Source organism: Theropithecus gelada, chromosome 19 (assembly GCF_003255815.1).
Source record: "Theropithecus gelada isolate Dixy chromosome 19, Tgel_1.0, whole genome shotgun sequence".
NCBI classification, from domain to species: domain Eukaryota; kingdom Metazoa; phylum Chordata; class Mammalia; order Primates; family Cercopithecidae; genus Theropithecus; species Theropithecus gelada.
Window position 1 is genome coordinate 42,317,075 of NC_037687.1, and position 16,092 is coordinate 42,333,166.

At 40.3% G+C, this 16,092-nt stretch overlaps 1 protein-coding gene across 6 annotated transcripts in view; it reads left to right on the forward strand.

The window, feature by feature from the left end:
* Positions 1 to 16,092, forward strand: part of ZNF573 (zinc finger protein 573) — a 49,062-nt gene that overhangs the window by 13,161 nt on the left and 19,809 nt on the right. The window contains exons 2-5 of one of the 6 annotated variants that reach the window (XM_025367905.1): positions 7,811 to 7,901; positions 9,814 to 9,946; positions 10,889 to 11,078; positions 11,388 to 11,480. In XM_025367905.1, the coding sequence (XP_025223690.1) occupies positions 11,450 to 11,480 (31 nt within the window). In that variant the 5' untranslated portion in view covers positions 7,811 to 7,901; positions 9,814 to 9,946; positions 10,889 to 11,078; positions 11,388 to 11,449. Of the gene's footprint in view, positions 1 to 7,798; positions 7,902 to 8,579; positions 8,625 to 9,813; positions 9,947 to 10,888; positions 11,079 to 11,387; positions 11,481 to 16,092 lie in introns of those variants that run through there. The other 5 variants (XM_025367901.1, XM_025367902.1, XM_025367903.1 and 2 more) reach the window with 5 other exon arrangements.

Below are 16,092 nucleotides of genomic sequence, written 5' to 3' on the forward strand. Positions count from 1 at the left end.
ACACATCAAAAAGCTTATCCACCATGATCAAGTGGGCTTCATCCCTGGGATGCAAGGCTGGTTCAACATTCGCAAATCAATAAACATAATCCAGCATATAAACAGAACCAAAGACAAGAACCACATGATTATCTCAATAGATGCAGAAAAGGCTTTTGACAAAATTCAACAGCCCTTCATGCTAAAAACGCTCAATAAATTCGGTGTTGATGGAACATACCTCAAAATAATAAGAGCTATTTATGACAAACCCACAGCCAATATCATACTGAATGGGCAAAAACTGGAAAAATTCCCTTTGAAAACTGGCACAAGACAGGGATGCCCTCTCTCACCACTCCTATTCAACATAGTGTTGGAAGTTCTGGCTAGGGCAATCAGGCAAGAGAAAGAAATAAAGGGTATTCAGTTAGGAAAAGAAGAAGTCAAATTGTCCCTGTTTGCAGATGACATGATTGTATATTTAGAAAACCCCATTGTCTCAGCCCAAAATCTCCTTAAGCTGATAAGCAACTTCAGCAAAGTCTCAGGATACAAAATTGATGTGCAAAAATCACAAGCATTCTTATACACCAGTAACAGACAAACAGAGAGCCAAATCATGAATGAACTTCCATTCACAATTGCTTCAAAGAGAATAAAATACGTAGGAATCCAACTTACAAGGGATGTAAAGGACCTCTTCAAGAAGAACTACAAACCACTGCTCAGTGAAATAAAAGAGGACACAAACAAATGAAGAACATACCATGCTCATGGATAGGAAGAATCAATATCGTGAAAATGGCCATACTGCCCAAGGTTATTTATAGATTCAATGCCATCCCCATTAAGCTACCAATGAGTTTCTTCACAGAATTGGAAAAAACTGCTTTAAAGTTCATATGGAACCAAAAAAGAGCCCGCATCTCCAAGACAATCCTAAGTCAAAAGAACAAAGCTGGAGGCATCACGCTACCTGACTTCAAACTATACTACAAGGCTACAGTAACCAAAACAGCATGGTACTGGTACCAAAACAGAGATATAGACCAATGGAACAGAACAGAGTCCTCAGAAATAATACCACACATCTACAGCCATCTGATCTTTGACAAACCTGAGAAAAATAAGAAATGGGGAAAGGATTCCCTATTTAATAAATGGTGCTGGGAAAATTGGCTAGCCATAAGTAGAAAGCTGAAACTGGATCCTTTCCTTACTCCTTATATGAAAATTAATTCAAGATGGATTAGAGACTTAAATGTTAGACCTAATACCATAAAAACCCTAGAGGAAAACCTAGGTAGTACCATTCAGGACATAGGCATGGGCAAAGACTTCATGTCTAAAACACCAAAAGCAACGGCAGCAAAAGCCAAAATTGACAAATGGGATCTAATTAAACTAAAGAGCTTCTGCACAGCAAAAGAAACTACCATCAGAGTGAACAGGCAACCTACGAATGGGAGAAAATTTTTGCAATCTACTCATCTGACAAAGGGCTAATATCCAGAACCTACAAATAACTCAAACAAATTTACAAGAAAAAAACAACTCCATCAAAAAGTGGGCAAAAGATATGAACAGACATTTCTCAAAAGAAGACATTCATACAGCAAACAGACACAAGAAAAAATGCTCATCATCACTGGCCATCAGAGAAATGCAAATCAAAACCACAATGAGATACCATCTCACACCAGTTAGAATGGCGATCATTAAAAAGTCAGGAAACAACAGGTGCTGGAGAGGATGTGGAGAAATAGGAACACTTTTACACTGTTGGTGGGATTGTAAACTAGTTCAACCATTATGGAAAACAGTATGGCGATTCCTCAAGGATCTAGAACTAGATGTACCATATGACCCAGCCATCCCATTACTGGGTATATACCCAAAGGATTATAAATCATGCTGCTATAAAGACACATGCACACGTATGTTTATTGCAGCACTATTCACAATAGCAAAGACTTGGAATCAACCCAAATGTCCATCAGTGACAGACTGGATTAAGAAAATGTGGCACATATACACCATGGAATACTATGCAGCCATAAAAAAGGATGATTTTGTGTCCTTTGTAGGGACATGGATGCAGCTGGAAACCATCATTCTCAGCAAACTATCACAAGAACAGAAAACCAAACACCGCATGTTCTCACTCATAGGTGGGAACTGAACAATGAGATCACTTGGACTCGGGAAGGGGAACATCACACACCGGGGCCTATCACGGGGAGGGGGGAGGGGGGAGGGATTGCATTGGGAGTTATACCTGATGTAAATGACGAGTTGATGGGTGCTGACGAGTTGATGGGTGTAGCATACCAACATGGCACAAGTATACATATGTAACAAACCTGCACGTTATGCACATGTACCCTAGAACTTAAAGTATAATAATAATTAAAAAAAAAAAAAAAAGAGTTCAGCTGGGCTTATGCCTGTCATCTCAGCACTTTGGGAGGCTGAGGCGGGCAGATCACAAGGTCAGGAGTTTGAGACCAACCTGGCCAACATGGTGAAACCCTGTCTCTGCTAAAAATACAAAAAAGAAAAAAAAGAAAATTAACCAGGTGTGGTGGCAGGTGCCCGTAATCCCAGCTACTCAGGAGGCTGAGGCAGGAGAATCACTTGAACCAGGAAGGCGGAGGTTGTAGTGAGCTGAGACCACATCACTGCACTCCAGCCTGGGCGACAGAGTGAGACTCAGTCTCAAAAATAAAATAAAATAAAATAAAAGTTAGATTCAGTTTCATTTCACAGAACAAAAAATAATCTCTGATGTCCAAGTGCCTCCAAGTACCTATTGTATGAAATTTAGATCTATTGTACCTAGTGTATTGGAAACATTGTCTACACAATAGATACTCGGAATAGATACTAGCCAAAACATGAGATAGATAGTAAAAGTTAGGAAGAGTCACAGAAATCACCATGTTGTACTGAAGAACAGAATTTAGGCTGCTGTTAAATTCTTAATTTGGCAGTTTGTCAGATCACATTCTCTGAGCAGCTTTAGGTTACTGAAATGTTTTTTCTCTAGCTGCTGGGGGCAAAGGAAGGGCACATTTTCTCCTTAGGTATTTGAGAATCATTTTTGCTAATATTGTTTATTGAGGAGAATTGTATGCTTAAAGCCAGCCTTCAACATTTTTTAGTTAGCCACATAAGAATTCAGGCCAGAGAAACATTAATTTTTTTCACATGAGAAAATGGAATTAGTAGGCCGGGCACGGTGGCTCACGCCTGTAATCCCAACACTTTGGGAGGCCAAGGTGGGCGGATCATCTGAGGTTAGGAGTTCAAGTCTAGCCTAACCAATATGATGAAACCCCATCTCTACTAAAAATATAAAAATTAGCTGGGTGTGGTGGCATGCGCCTGTAATCCCAACTACTTGGGGAGTTGAGACAGGAGAATTGCTTGAACCCGGAGGCAGAGACTGCGGTGAGCTGAGAGCTATACATCCAACAGAGGACTCCATTGCACTCCAGCCAGGGCAACAAGGCAAAACTCCGTCTCAAAAAAAAAAAAAAAAAAAATGGAATTAGTAGAATTATGTTTCTTTGAAAGCAGTACATTTAGGAAATTTGTAAAGTTCTTCATCTCTGATAATAAAAGCCAACTTACATTAAGCAATTGTTTTATTAAATATTTTATGTGGATTATTCTACTTCATCTTCAGACTATTTTATATGCTAAATGACATTCTCTCCCAATTAACCAATGAGACTTTAAGAAACATTTTATTAAGTATCAGAGCTTAAATCTGAAAATCATATCCCAAAAGACTAACAAAAAGACTTGAAGTTTGTATTAGTTACTTCAAGAGACCATCTCTTAAATATTATTTATTTACTTATTTATTTATTTTTTGAGACAGAAGCTTGCTGTATCGCCAAACTGGAGTGCAGTGGCACAGTCTGGCTCACTGCAACCTCTGCCTCCTGAGTTCAAGCGATTCTCCTCCCTCAGCCTCCTGAGGTCCATTATATCATTCTTACGTCTTTGCATCCTCATAGCTTAGCTCCCACTCATAAATGAGAACATGTAATGTTTGGTTTTCCATTCCTGAGTTACTTCACTTAGAATAATGGTCTCAACTCCATTCAGATTATATCCAATGCCATTATTTCATTCCTTTTTACGGCCAAGTAGTATTCCATAGTGTATATATATGTGTACACACACCACATTTTCTTTATCCACTTGTTGATAGACATTTAGGCTGGTTCCATATTTTTGCAATTGTGAATTGTGCTGCTGTAAACATGTGTGCAAATGTCTTTTTCATATAATTACTTCTGTCTGGGTACAGTGGCTCACACCTGTAATCCCAGCATTTTGGGAGGCTGAGGCCAGCAGATCACTTAAGGCCAGGAGTTTGAGACCAGCCTGGCCAACATGGTGAGACCCCTATCTCTATCATTCAAAAAATAATAATAAAAGAATTTTATGTAATGTGTTCTTTTCCTCTGGATAGATACCCATTAGTGGAATTGCTGGATCAAATGGTAGTTCTACTTTTAGTTCTTTAAGGAATCTTCATACTGTTTTTCATAGTGGTTGTACTAGTTTTTGTTCCCACCAGTGGTGTAGTGGTGTAGAAGTGTTCTATCTTCACCACAAACATGGCAATGTCCATTATCTTTTGATTTTTTTAAATTATGGTCATTCTTAGAGGAGTAAGGTGGTATCACATTGTGATTTTTATTGGCATTTTCCTGATTACTGATAATGTTGAGCGTTTTTTCATATGTTTGTTGGCCATTTGTATATCTTCTTTTGAGAATTGCCTATTCATGTCCATAGCCTACTTTTTGATGGGATTATTTGTTTTTTTCTTGCTGATTTGTTTGAGTTCCTTGTAGATTCTGGATGTTAGTCCTCTGTCAGATATATAGTTTGTGAATACTTTTTCCTACTCTGTGAGTTGTCTGTTTACTCTGCTGATTATTTCTTTTGCTGTGCAGAAGCTTTTTAGTTTAATTAAGTCCCATCTATTTATCTTTGCTTGTGTTGCATTTGGTTTTGGGTTCTTGGTCATGAACTCTTTGCCTAAGCCAATGTCTAGAAGAGTTTTTCCAATGTTATCTTCTAGAATTTTTATGGTTTCAGGTCTTAGATTTAAGTCTTTGATCCATCTTGAGTTGATTTTTGTCTAAGGTGAGAGATGAAGCTCCAGTTTCATTCTTCTATACGTGGCTTGCCAATTATCGCAGCACCATTTGTTGAATAGTGTGTTCTTTCCCCACTTTATGTTTTTGTTTACTTTGTCGAAGATCAGTTGGCTGTAAGTATTTGGCTTTCTTTCTGGGTTCTCTAGTCTGTTCCATTGGTCTACATGCCTGTTTTTATACCGCTGCCATGCTGTTTTGGTAATGATTGCCTTGTAGTATAGTTTGAAGTCAGGGACTGTTAAGTCTCCAGATTTGTTCTTTTTGCTTAGTCTTGCTTTGACTATGCAGGCTCTTTTTTTTGTTCCATATGCATTTTAGGATTGTTTTTTCTAGTTCTGTGAAGAATGATGATGGTATTTTGATGAGAATTGCATTGAATTTATGGATTGCTTTTGATAGTATGGTCATTTTCACAATACTGATTCTACCCATCCATGAGTGTGGGATGTGCTTCCATCTGTTTGTGTCATCTATGATTTCTTTTAGCAGTGTTTTGTAGTTTTCCTTGTAGAGATCTTTCACCTCCTTGATTAGGTATATTCCTAAGTTGTTTGTTTTCTGGATTTTTGTTTTTGCTTTTGTTTTGTTTTTGCAGCTGTTGTAAAAGAGGTTGAGCTTGATTTGATTCTCAGCTTAGTCAATGTTGGTATATAGCAATGCTACTGATTTGTGTACATTAATTTTGTATCTTGAAACTTTATGGAATTTATTTATCACATCTAGGGGCTTTTTGGATGAGTCTTTAGGGTTTTCTAGGTATATGATTATATCATCAGCAAACAGCAGGTTTGACTTCCTGTTTACCAATTTGGATGCCCTTTATTTCTTTCTCTTGTCTGATTGCTGTGGCTAGGACTAGTCACTACTTTAAAATGCCAATAATTCAGCAAGGACCATAAGTTGTAAATAGGAATGGGTAAATCAGTGTATAGTGAAGACCACTAGAGAGATTCAGGTGATGTGCCTTGGGAATTCATGTGGAGGTGGCATTGATTAGATTCTGGTCATCATTGTAACTAAGTCCATGGAATATATATGGAAGTTAGTGAATGTATTCTGTAAGCTTTTACTGTCTAATTTTTTCTTCAAGTGATGTTAGATAAAAAGTGAAAGTAGGCCAGGCGTGGTAGCTCATGCCTGTAATCCCAACAGTTTGGGAGGCCTAGGAGTGAGGATCTCTTGAGCCCAGGAGTTTGAGACCAGCCTAGGTAACATAGTAAGACCCTGTCTCTAAAAAAAAATGTTTTTAATTAACTAGGCATGGTGGTACACACCTTTAGTCCCAACCAGTCAAGAGACTGAGGCAATAGGATTACTTGAACCCAGAAGCTTGAGTTTTCAGTGAGCTATGATCACACCACTGTACTCTAGCCTGGATGACAGAGCAAGACGCCTTGCCCCTTTAAAAAAAAAAAAAAAAAGAGAGAGAGAGAGAGTTTAGCATTAGTCTGGATGACATTGTGGCTAAGTAACAAAACAAACCCAACTTTTATCACACACATTTGTGTGTGTGTGTGTGTACACATGTATTTTTTAAGTTAATGCATGAACAATGTTAAAATTATTATGAAATATATTCAAAAAAGAATATCAAGATAGCAACTAAAAGAAAAGTAATGGTAACATACGATCATGTTGTAATGTAACAGAATAAATAAATTACCAGATTTCTCAATGTATTGATGTCCTATAGCCTGTGTCTCAATGCTTGTCTGTCTTTTTAATGATTCAATGATATTGTACATTCTGTTTTTTCATCTTAATTTTCTTTTGACAGTATATCTGAAATTTTTTTATTTATTAAATACATTTCTCTACTTAACATCTGATAGCTTCTTGGTATTCTATTACGTGTATATTTTGTATTTAGCAAGGCAGTTTGTACTCAACACAGAACCAGGCCTAAGCATTTCCTTCTGTGCTGTGTTCTCTCTCATATTTTGACCAATTTCAACTGATTCTGATGCCCTAGAGGAGGTTCTAGTTTGAGGCCAGGCACGATGGCACATGCCTGTAATCTGAATACTTTGGGAGGCCAAGGCGGGTGAATCACCGAGACCAGCCCCACCAACATAGTGAAACCCTGTCTCTACTAAAAATACAAAAAAAATTAGCTAGGTGTGGTGGTGCGCACCTGTAGTCCCAGCTACTTGGGTGGCTGAGGCAGGAGAATCACTTGAACCTGGGAGGCAGAGGTTGCAGTGAGCTGAGATCTCACCACTGCACTCCAGGCTGGGCAACAGAGCGAGCCTCCATCTCAGGAAAAAAAAGCTTCTAGTTTGAACGGTGAGCCCTCTCTCAGCCTTGGAAGGTGGGAATGAAGGCAAGTGAATCTTCTCATGGAGAAACTGAGCAGGCAAATCTCAAGTCTAGATCAGCCTTCCCAAATTGGAGGCTTGTCCAGAAAACATCTTGTTGTCTTGTCTGGATCTGGCTTTAATGAGCCAGTGACTTACTCTAAAACTACCTTTGTGTAGCTAGGTTTCCTGGGGTGTGAAGGAGTGCTTAGATTCATTGTCTGTTTTTCCTTAAGTTATGTGTTCAGTTATGTGGGATTAATTTGGAAGGAGAAATAGAGGAGGAGAAAGATTTTATTAAATTAAGTCATATTGGGAACACTAACATCTCTTTTCTTCTCTCAGCTCTGGATTCTCTGGAGTTTGAATGTTTCCGGTATTGGAACCCCACCGAGTAGGACTGATCAGGTCTTACAGTTCTAAAACCATGACCTGTGTAAGTTGATCAATTCTGTTTCCTTGCAATATCATGATCATAGGTTATGTGGATTTTTTCATTAACCTAAGGCTTCCTATTTAAGAAGGCCCCATTCAGTTATCTGTCCCCACTTTCTTCTAATACAGTGAATAGTGATAGCAAATAACTCAGTTTTCTCCCTATAAGTATTTTCTGTCCACTTTTTTATTTATTGTCAAATGTATTTAATACTCATGTGCTTATTCTTCAACCAAAGTCTATGATAGAGCGGTAAAGGAGTGAAGTCTCAACAGGGAACTATTTGAACTTCCTTTATAGGTCCTTAGTTTGGTGAATTAGAGATGTTGGTCCTATTTGGGTACCATAGGTAGGCTTTGACATTCTCCACAGACCTGAGTTTTCTAGGCAGATAAGATGGGATTTGGTTATCAATTGGTCTGTCTTAGTATGCCATGAGAGCTCATGTTCTTTGAGAATTTTAGAATTGTTGGAGATATACCATGGATCTTGCCAAGGAATTACTGAGAGACAAGTTTTATTTTGTGGTTGAACGTGTGCTGCTGAACTTGGGTGACATCTTTTTGATTATGAGTCATCCTATATCAGTATCCATTCTGGAATAAGAAAAGTATTAAATGATGGAAAATGGCGATGAATGAGAATATTATCCTAAGGAGTAAATATGCTGATTTCCAGAACTGGGGAAGACCTTTGAAGTTTTGTCCAACAATGTATATGAAGGTAGGCTAGCCACGGTGGTTCATACCTGTAATGCCAGCACTTTGGGAGGCCAAGGCGGGAGGCTCGCTTGAGGCCAGGAGTTTGAGACCTCTTGCAAAAAAAGTGAGACCCCCATCTCTACAAAAAAGTACAAAATCAGCTGGGCCTGTAGTCCCAGTTACTTGGGAGGCTATGGTAGGAGGATTGCTTGAGCTTGGGAGGTCAAGGCTGCAGTGAGCTGGGATTGTGTCACTGCACTCCAGCCTGGGCAACAGAGTGAGTCTGTCTCAAAAAAAAAAAAAAAATTTTTTTTAAATGTACATGAAGGTAAAAGATGGATTAACAATGGAGTAAGTCTGAAATATTCATAATAAAATTGATTGTTGCACAGTCAATAAAAAATGTATTTGTCAAAATAAAGAAAAATGCTTATTATGTGCTCTGACATAATGATGTAACTTGAGGCTTGTGGAAATGTCTAAATGTTCTGCAAAAGCTTTTTTTTAAAAAAAAAAAAATGGAAATTGGCCAGGTGCAGTGGCTCATACCTGTAATCCCAGCACTTTGGGAGGCTGAGGCAGGCAGATTGCTTGAGCCCAGGAGTTTGAGACCAGCCTGGGCAACATGGTAAAACCAGTCTCTACAAAAAATACAAAAATTAACTGGACGGGTCTTGCCCATCTGTAGTCCCAGCTACTAGAAAGGCTGAGATGGGAGAATCACCTGGGCCTGGGAGGTCAAGGATGCAGTGAGCCTTGTTTGAGTCACTGCAGTCCAGCCTAAGCAAGATTAAGACCCCGTCTCAAAAAAAATAAATAAATAGAACAAAACAATAAAATATGGAGATTATTAAATTTGACAAGGACATCTCATTTTTCTAACTTAAAGGAAAAATAGTTTAGAAACTCATGTTTATTGGGAATTTATGCATCACACAACTAGCAGACTATGTAGTTGTGTCTTTAATACTTTATTGAATTTTATTTTATCCATTCCTCAGCAGGTCTGAATTATTGTGGGAGCCTTCCACATGCAGAAAAGTTTGTCTGTGGCAATAGGATCCTTTAGGAATATGTAGACACATTGCTTTAGTCTGCTACCAGTCATTAGCCACATATGCTATATCACTCCTTTTCTCCAGTGTGCTCTTAATATCCTGTCTTTCCATCTTTAAAATGTTTTTAAAATTATGTAATGAATGGGTTTGCAGTTTCAGGAATTAGTGACATTCAGGGATGTGGCCATAGACTTCTCTCAGCAGGAGTGGGAATACCTGGACCCTAATCAGAAGGACTTATACAGGGATGTGATGTTGGAGAACTACAGAAACCTGGTCTCACTGGGTAAGTTTATTTGCCTCAAGTAATTTAAAATGTGATCTGTGATATGTTACCTTTCAATGCAGTGAATTTCAAGGCTGTATTTTATATAGTTGAAGTTCTTCCTGTTCTTAGAGGAAGATTTCAGCTCCGCCTGTTTGACAATGGCTGTGCCACCAAACACCATCATTTTCTTCATCCTTTAGAGATAGTCACATATTCTCCTGCCCCTTATGATTGCCTCCTTTCCTTAATATCCAAGGGGCTGTGTTAAAATTGTTTATTATTATTATAAAATTATATATTATTAGTCCATGAATAACCATTGTCCAGGAATCCTGGTTTCCCATTGTGTATATTTCCAGAATTCCTATAGATATGCTGTGTCATCATCTGATCCACCTGCAGGGACAACAGATGCAGATTCATGATTTACTCTGAGTATAAGAAGAACCCCTGTGACTTACATAGTGCTGGATTAGATGAACAATATTTGTTGAAAACTGAAGAGTCCACATTTCATTTCCTGTAGCCAATTTGTATGATTTATTGTTGAAAGTTATAATTCATGAACTTGCATTGAGTTTGAATGAAGATTTTATATATCAGTCGGGATGCTTTTTTTAAATCTCGAGAATACAGAAATAATAAGATAATCATAATTGGTACAACTGTGGTCATTATGTCCCCAGCCACTCTTCAGAAGGGAGGGGAATATATATATATATAAAATAACTTAATCCTCATATAACTGTGTGTTAGTATTATTGTTATTATCCTATTTATTTATTTATTTACTTATTTATTTTGAGACTGGGTCTTGCTCTGTCGCCCAGGCTGGAGTGCAGTGGTGCAATCATAGCTCACTGTAGCCTTGACCTCCTGGGCTCAAGTGATCCTCCCACCTCAGCCTCCTGAGTAGCTGGGACTATAGATGCACCACCCTGCCTGACTAATTTTTTGTAGAGATGAGGTCTCGCTGTGTTGCCCAGGTTGGTCTCAAACTCCTCGTCTCAGTGATCCTCCCACCTCGACCTTCCAAAATGCTGGGATTACAGGCGTGAACCACTGCGCCTAGCCAATAGTAGTAGTATTATGCCCAGTTTATTTGCCAAATTGGAAAAATGAGTTGAAGTCACATGGCCAAAGTCACAAGGTTGGTAGATTTAAGAGGAATAATTTGTGCCCCAGCCTTCTGGCTCTAGAGAACTTCACAGCTATTTTGGGGTAGTAATATTTGGAAATAGACAATTTATAAGGTCACAGGTAAAACTTTCTCCTAAGAGACCAAGCGTGTATGAGTTTACATTAAAATAAGGTTTTACTGTACCTGCTTCATTTCTTTAATCATCTCTCCCCTCTTTTATTTGAAGTCCTTAGTTCATTGTAAATTTAACCAAAGCTCAAAGGTTTCTGTTACTTTTGTTTTTATTTTTATACCATGTGGCATTTCTTTTCTTATAAGGAGGACATTCCATTTCTAAACCAGTTGTGGTGGACTTACTGGAGCAAGGAAAAGAGCCCTGGATGATTTTGAGGGAAGAAACACAGTTCACAGGTAAGGAAGGCAGGGGACACCATCAGGGCCAGCCACAGCCCATGTGGTAAGAGAAAGGAGACACTTTTGTGTCACTTTGTTTGTGAAGCCCTCCTAGGCACCCAGACTTGTGGAGCAAAGGCCTACAACCTGGTGGGGAATAAAGATCGCAGCATAAGCTATAGAAGAAGCTTCAACTTTACCCCATTTACCAACCACCTTATTACTTTTCTATTTCAAACCCGTTTTCAGTGATGGGTGCTTTCTTTTTTCTTTTCTTTTCTTTTTTTCCAAGACAGAGTCTTGCTCTGTCACCGAGGCCGGAGTACAGTGGCTTGATCTCCACTCACTGCAACCTCCGCCTCCTGGGTTCAAGCGATTCTCCTACCTCAGCCTCCCGAGTAGCTGGGATTACAGACGTGTGCCACCACCCCCGGCTAATTTTTGTATTTTTAGTAGAGACAGGGTTTCACCATGTTGGCCAGGCTGGTCTCGAACTCCTGACCTCGTGATCTGCATGCCTCAGCCTGCCAAAGTGCTGGGATTACAGGTGTGAGCCACTACACCCAGCCTCTTTTCTTGAGTGCAATATTTTACCTGTGTTTTGGACTCAGCTGTTTTTCCGGCTCCCCTTTTGCACACACGCACACACACAACACACATATCAATGTAGTGATCATGAGCAAGACATGTAAGGTCCTTATCCTCATGGAAGTTTACATTGTACTAAAGAACACATAAAAATAAACAGGTAGGCCGGGCGCAGTGGCTCATACCTGTAATCCCAACACTTTGGGAGGCTGAGGCAGGTGGATCATGATGTCAGGAGTTCAAGACCAGCCTGACCGATCTTGAATGGTGAACCCCGTCTCTACCAAAAATACAAAAATTAGCTGGGCATGGTGGCAGGTGCCTGTAATCCCAGCTACTCGGGAGGCTGAGGCAGGAGAATTGCTTGGACCCAGGCGGCAGAGGTTGCAGTGAGCCGAGATCACACCTTTGCACTGCAGCCTGGGTAACAGAGTGAGACTCTGTCTCAAAAATAAAATAAAATAAACAGGCAAACAAATACTATTAGACAGTGGAATAAGCAATGGTAGAAAGTAAGCAGAGATTAGGCCGTTTTGGATGAGATTGCCTGGGACAGCTTCTTTGGGGCGGTAGTATTTGGAAAGAGAATGGTATAAGGTCACGGGCCATGTGTTTATCTGGGGAAGAATATTCCAAGCTGAATAATGAGCTTGGAAGGCTAAGGAGATGACTGGGGCAGTGAAGGGAAGGAATGTGGAGAGTCAAGGGAGGAGAATGGAGAGAGCTATGTGAGTTTGAGGAGCACCAAAGTAGACCAGAATAGAGATCCTAAGAGGAGAGTGACAAGAAATGAGGTCACACTGTTAGGAGGAGTCAGATCATATGAGGTATTGTTGAATTTGAATTGTTGGGAATACGAAGGATTAGAAACGATGTAATTGTTTTCAAGGCATTTTTGAAAACATCAGATAGATTCAGAGAACAACATATAACAAATGCATAGCTTACTGAGTCTTATAAGTTAAACAATTATGTCACCACAGCTGGGTCAGGAGTTAAAACCTTAAAACATTTTTTTATTTTAATATAATTTTAGAGTTACAGAAAGGTTATAATAATGACATACAAGATTCTTTTATACACTCCAAGCAGTATTTCTAAACAAGGAGATAGTTTCTAGTTAATTCTGAAGTCCTCCACATGTCTCCAACCAGTCACAATCTTCTTCCTCCTGCTAAGTGTAACCACTGTTCTGATTTTAATGGTAATAAGTTCCTTCCTTTTATTCTTTCTCCAATTTCAAGTCTTTTTAAGTTTTCACAAGTCTCTAACTTTTGCCTTCATCTTTCTTTGTGTTCTTAACCCCTTATTTGCTGAAGAAACATCTTCCATTCTAGATTTTGCTGATGCCATCCCTGAGATTTGCTTAAATATGTTCTCTGACCCCTCTATATCCTCTAATTAAGTAGAGGGATCAAGAGGCTTATGTGTCTGAGTCCAGAGCTCACACTGCTCACTGCACAACAACCAGTAAGTCAAGAGGCAAGGTGTTGGGGCAAGGAACTTTACTTCAGAGAGCCAGCAAACGGAGAAGATGGCAGACTAATGTCCTAAAGAACCATCTTAAAAGGCATGAATCTCATGCCATTTTTTATGTTGGGCAAAGGGGAACAAGGAGGAGGTTGAGGTCAGGAGGTGACTGGCGACTACAGATATCTGGGCGTCAGCAGGGGTCCAAGAAGGTTGCACAACGTTGTCCTCGGTCAGGTCACAATGCTCCTGTAAATCTTTAACATAACGTTGTTACTTGTATGTACACCCTCCCTATCTCCTTGGGAATTATTAATAGTTTTGGAAAGGGATTATTATCCTTGCTTTTAAGTTATACTATAAACTAAATCCTCCCATTGTTAACTTGGCCAGCTTGCAGGAATGAGCAAACGCCATTAGCTTGTGAGGTTAGAAGTAAGGGGGAGTCAGCTATGCCAGATTTATCTCACTGTTACACTTAATCGATTTTGATTCAATTTATTTTATTTATTTTTTTGCAAGACAACTTCCTGGGCAGTATTGTATGCATCATATGTTGGCACTTTTCCTGCTCCCCTCACACCAGAGAGAACTGGGCTTACGGTTTACTGTGTTAAAGGAAAACACCACCTTTAAAGAGCTTTATTTAGTGTCTCAGGGGTGGAAGGGCAAGGATGGCTTTTACTGAGAATTAAAAGTGTGGTTTAAGGCTGATCTTCATGCGGGGACTTGATTAGGATTAAGTAAAGATGACAATACCACAGTGGAGAATTAGTGGAAACAGCTAGGTTAGAATTTTGAGGTTAGGAACTGAAAATTTTCTTTTTTTTTTTTTTTTTTTTTTTTTTGAGACTGAGTCTGGCTCTGTCGCCCAGGCTGGAGTGCGGTGGCCGGATCTCAGCTCACTGCAAGCTCCGCCTCCCGGGTTCACGCCATTCTCCTGCCTCAGCCTCCCGAGTAGCTGGGACCACAGGCGCCCGCCACTTCGCCCGGCTAGTTTTTTGTATTTTTTAGTAGAGACGGGGTTTCATCGTGTTAGCCAGGATGGTCTCGATCTCCTGACCTCGTGATCCGCCCGTCTCGGCCTCCCAAAGTGCTGGGATTACAGGCTTGAGCCACCGCGCCCGGCCTGAAAATTTTCTAGAGTACAAACTGTTGATGTTTGCCATTTAGGAGTTAATGGATCGCTGGGCTGGGCGCGGTGGCTCACGCCTGTAATCCCAGCACTTTAGGAGGCCGAGGCAGGTGGATCACGAGGTCAGGAGATCGAGACCATCCTGGCGAACACTATGAAACCCCATCTCTACTAAAAACACAAAAAAATTAGCCGGGCATGGTGGCGGGCGCCTGTAGTCCCAGCTACTGGGAAAGCTGAAGCAGGAGAATGGTGTGAACCCGGGAGGCGAAGCTTGCAGTGAGGCGAGATAGCACCACTGCACTGCAGCCTGGGCGACAGAGCAAGACTCCGTCTCACACACACAAAAAAAAGAGTTGGTGGATCTTTCAGGAATTTCCAGTAATGAACAATGAACAATGAAGCCATTTGCCTACGCAAGAAACTTCCAGAACAGTATAATTGTGCTGAGGAAAACAGTGGGATAGTGACATCATGTTTATGTAGACAGTAAGCTACCTGTGGGGGGATTGGTAGGGCCACTTGTGTGTTTCAAGGCTGAGTGTGGGAGTGAATGGTTTAGGTTCTCAGCGTAAACTTTCTGGTTGTCTCTCTTTCTGTGATTTTTAGCAAGCATTTATGCTCGGTGCCTGGATGTATTCATTCATCAGACATTCTAAAACAGCCATATTCTAATTCTAACATTTATTTTTTGTTTATTATGTACAAATATAAACAATTTCTTACATCACCTACTATTTGGTAACTACTGATACCATTTGTAAAATAAAGACTAGATCAATGTTTGGTCTTTCTCTTTCTCTTTTCTTTTGTTTTTTTGTTTTGAGATGGAGTTTCGCTCTTGTCGCCCAGGCTGAAGTGCAATGGCACGATCTTGGCTCACTGCAACCCGCATCTCCTGGGTTCAAGCCATTCTCCTGCCTCAGGCTCCCAAGTAGCTGTGATCACAGGCACGTGCCACCATGCCTGGCTAATTTTTATATCTTTAGTAGAGACGGGGTTTCACCATGTTGGCCAGGCTGGTCTCAAACTCCTGACCTCAGATGATCCACCCGACTCGGCTTCCCAAAGTGTTAGGATTACAGGCATGTGCCACCATGCCTGGCCCCTAGGATCCTTCTTATATGACTAGATAGTTTTCCTTTTAGTTTTAGGTTTTTTTTTTTTTTGAGACGGAGTTTTGCTCTTGTTGCCCAGGCTGGAGTGCAGTGGTGCAATCTCAGCTCACCGTGATCTCCGCCCACTGCAACCTCTGCCTCCCAGGTTCAGGCGATTCTCCTGCCTCAGCCTCCTGAGTAGCTGGGATTACAGGCATGCGCCACCACGCCTGGCTAATTTTGTTTTAGTAGAGACGGGGTTTTACCATGTTGGTCAGGCTGGTCTTGAACTCCCGACCTCAGGTGATCCGCCCACCTCAGCCTCCCAAAGTGCTGGGAT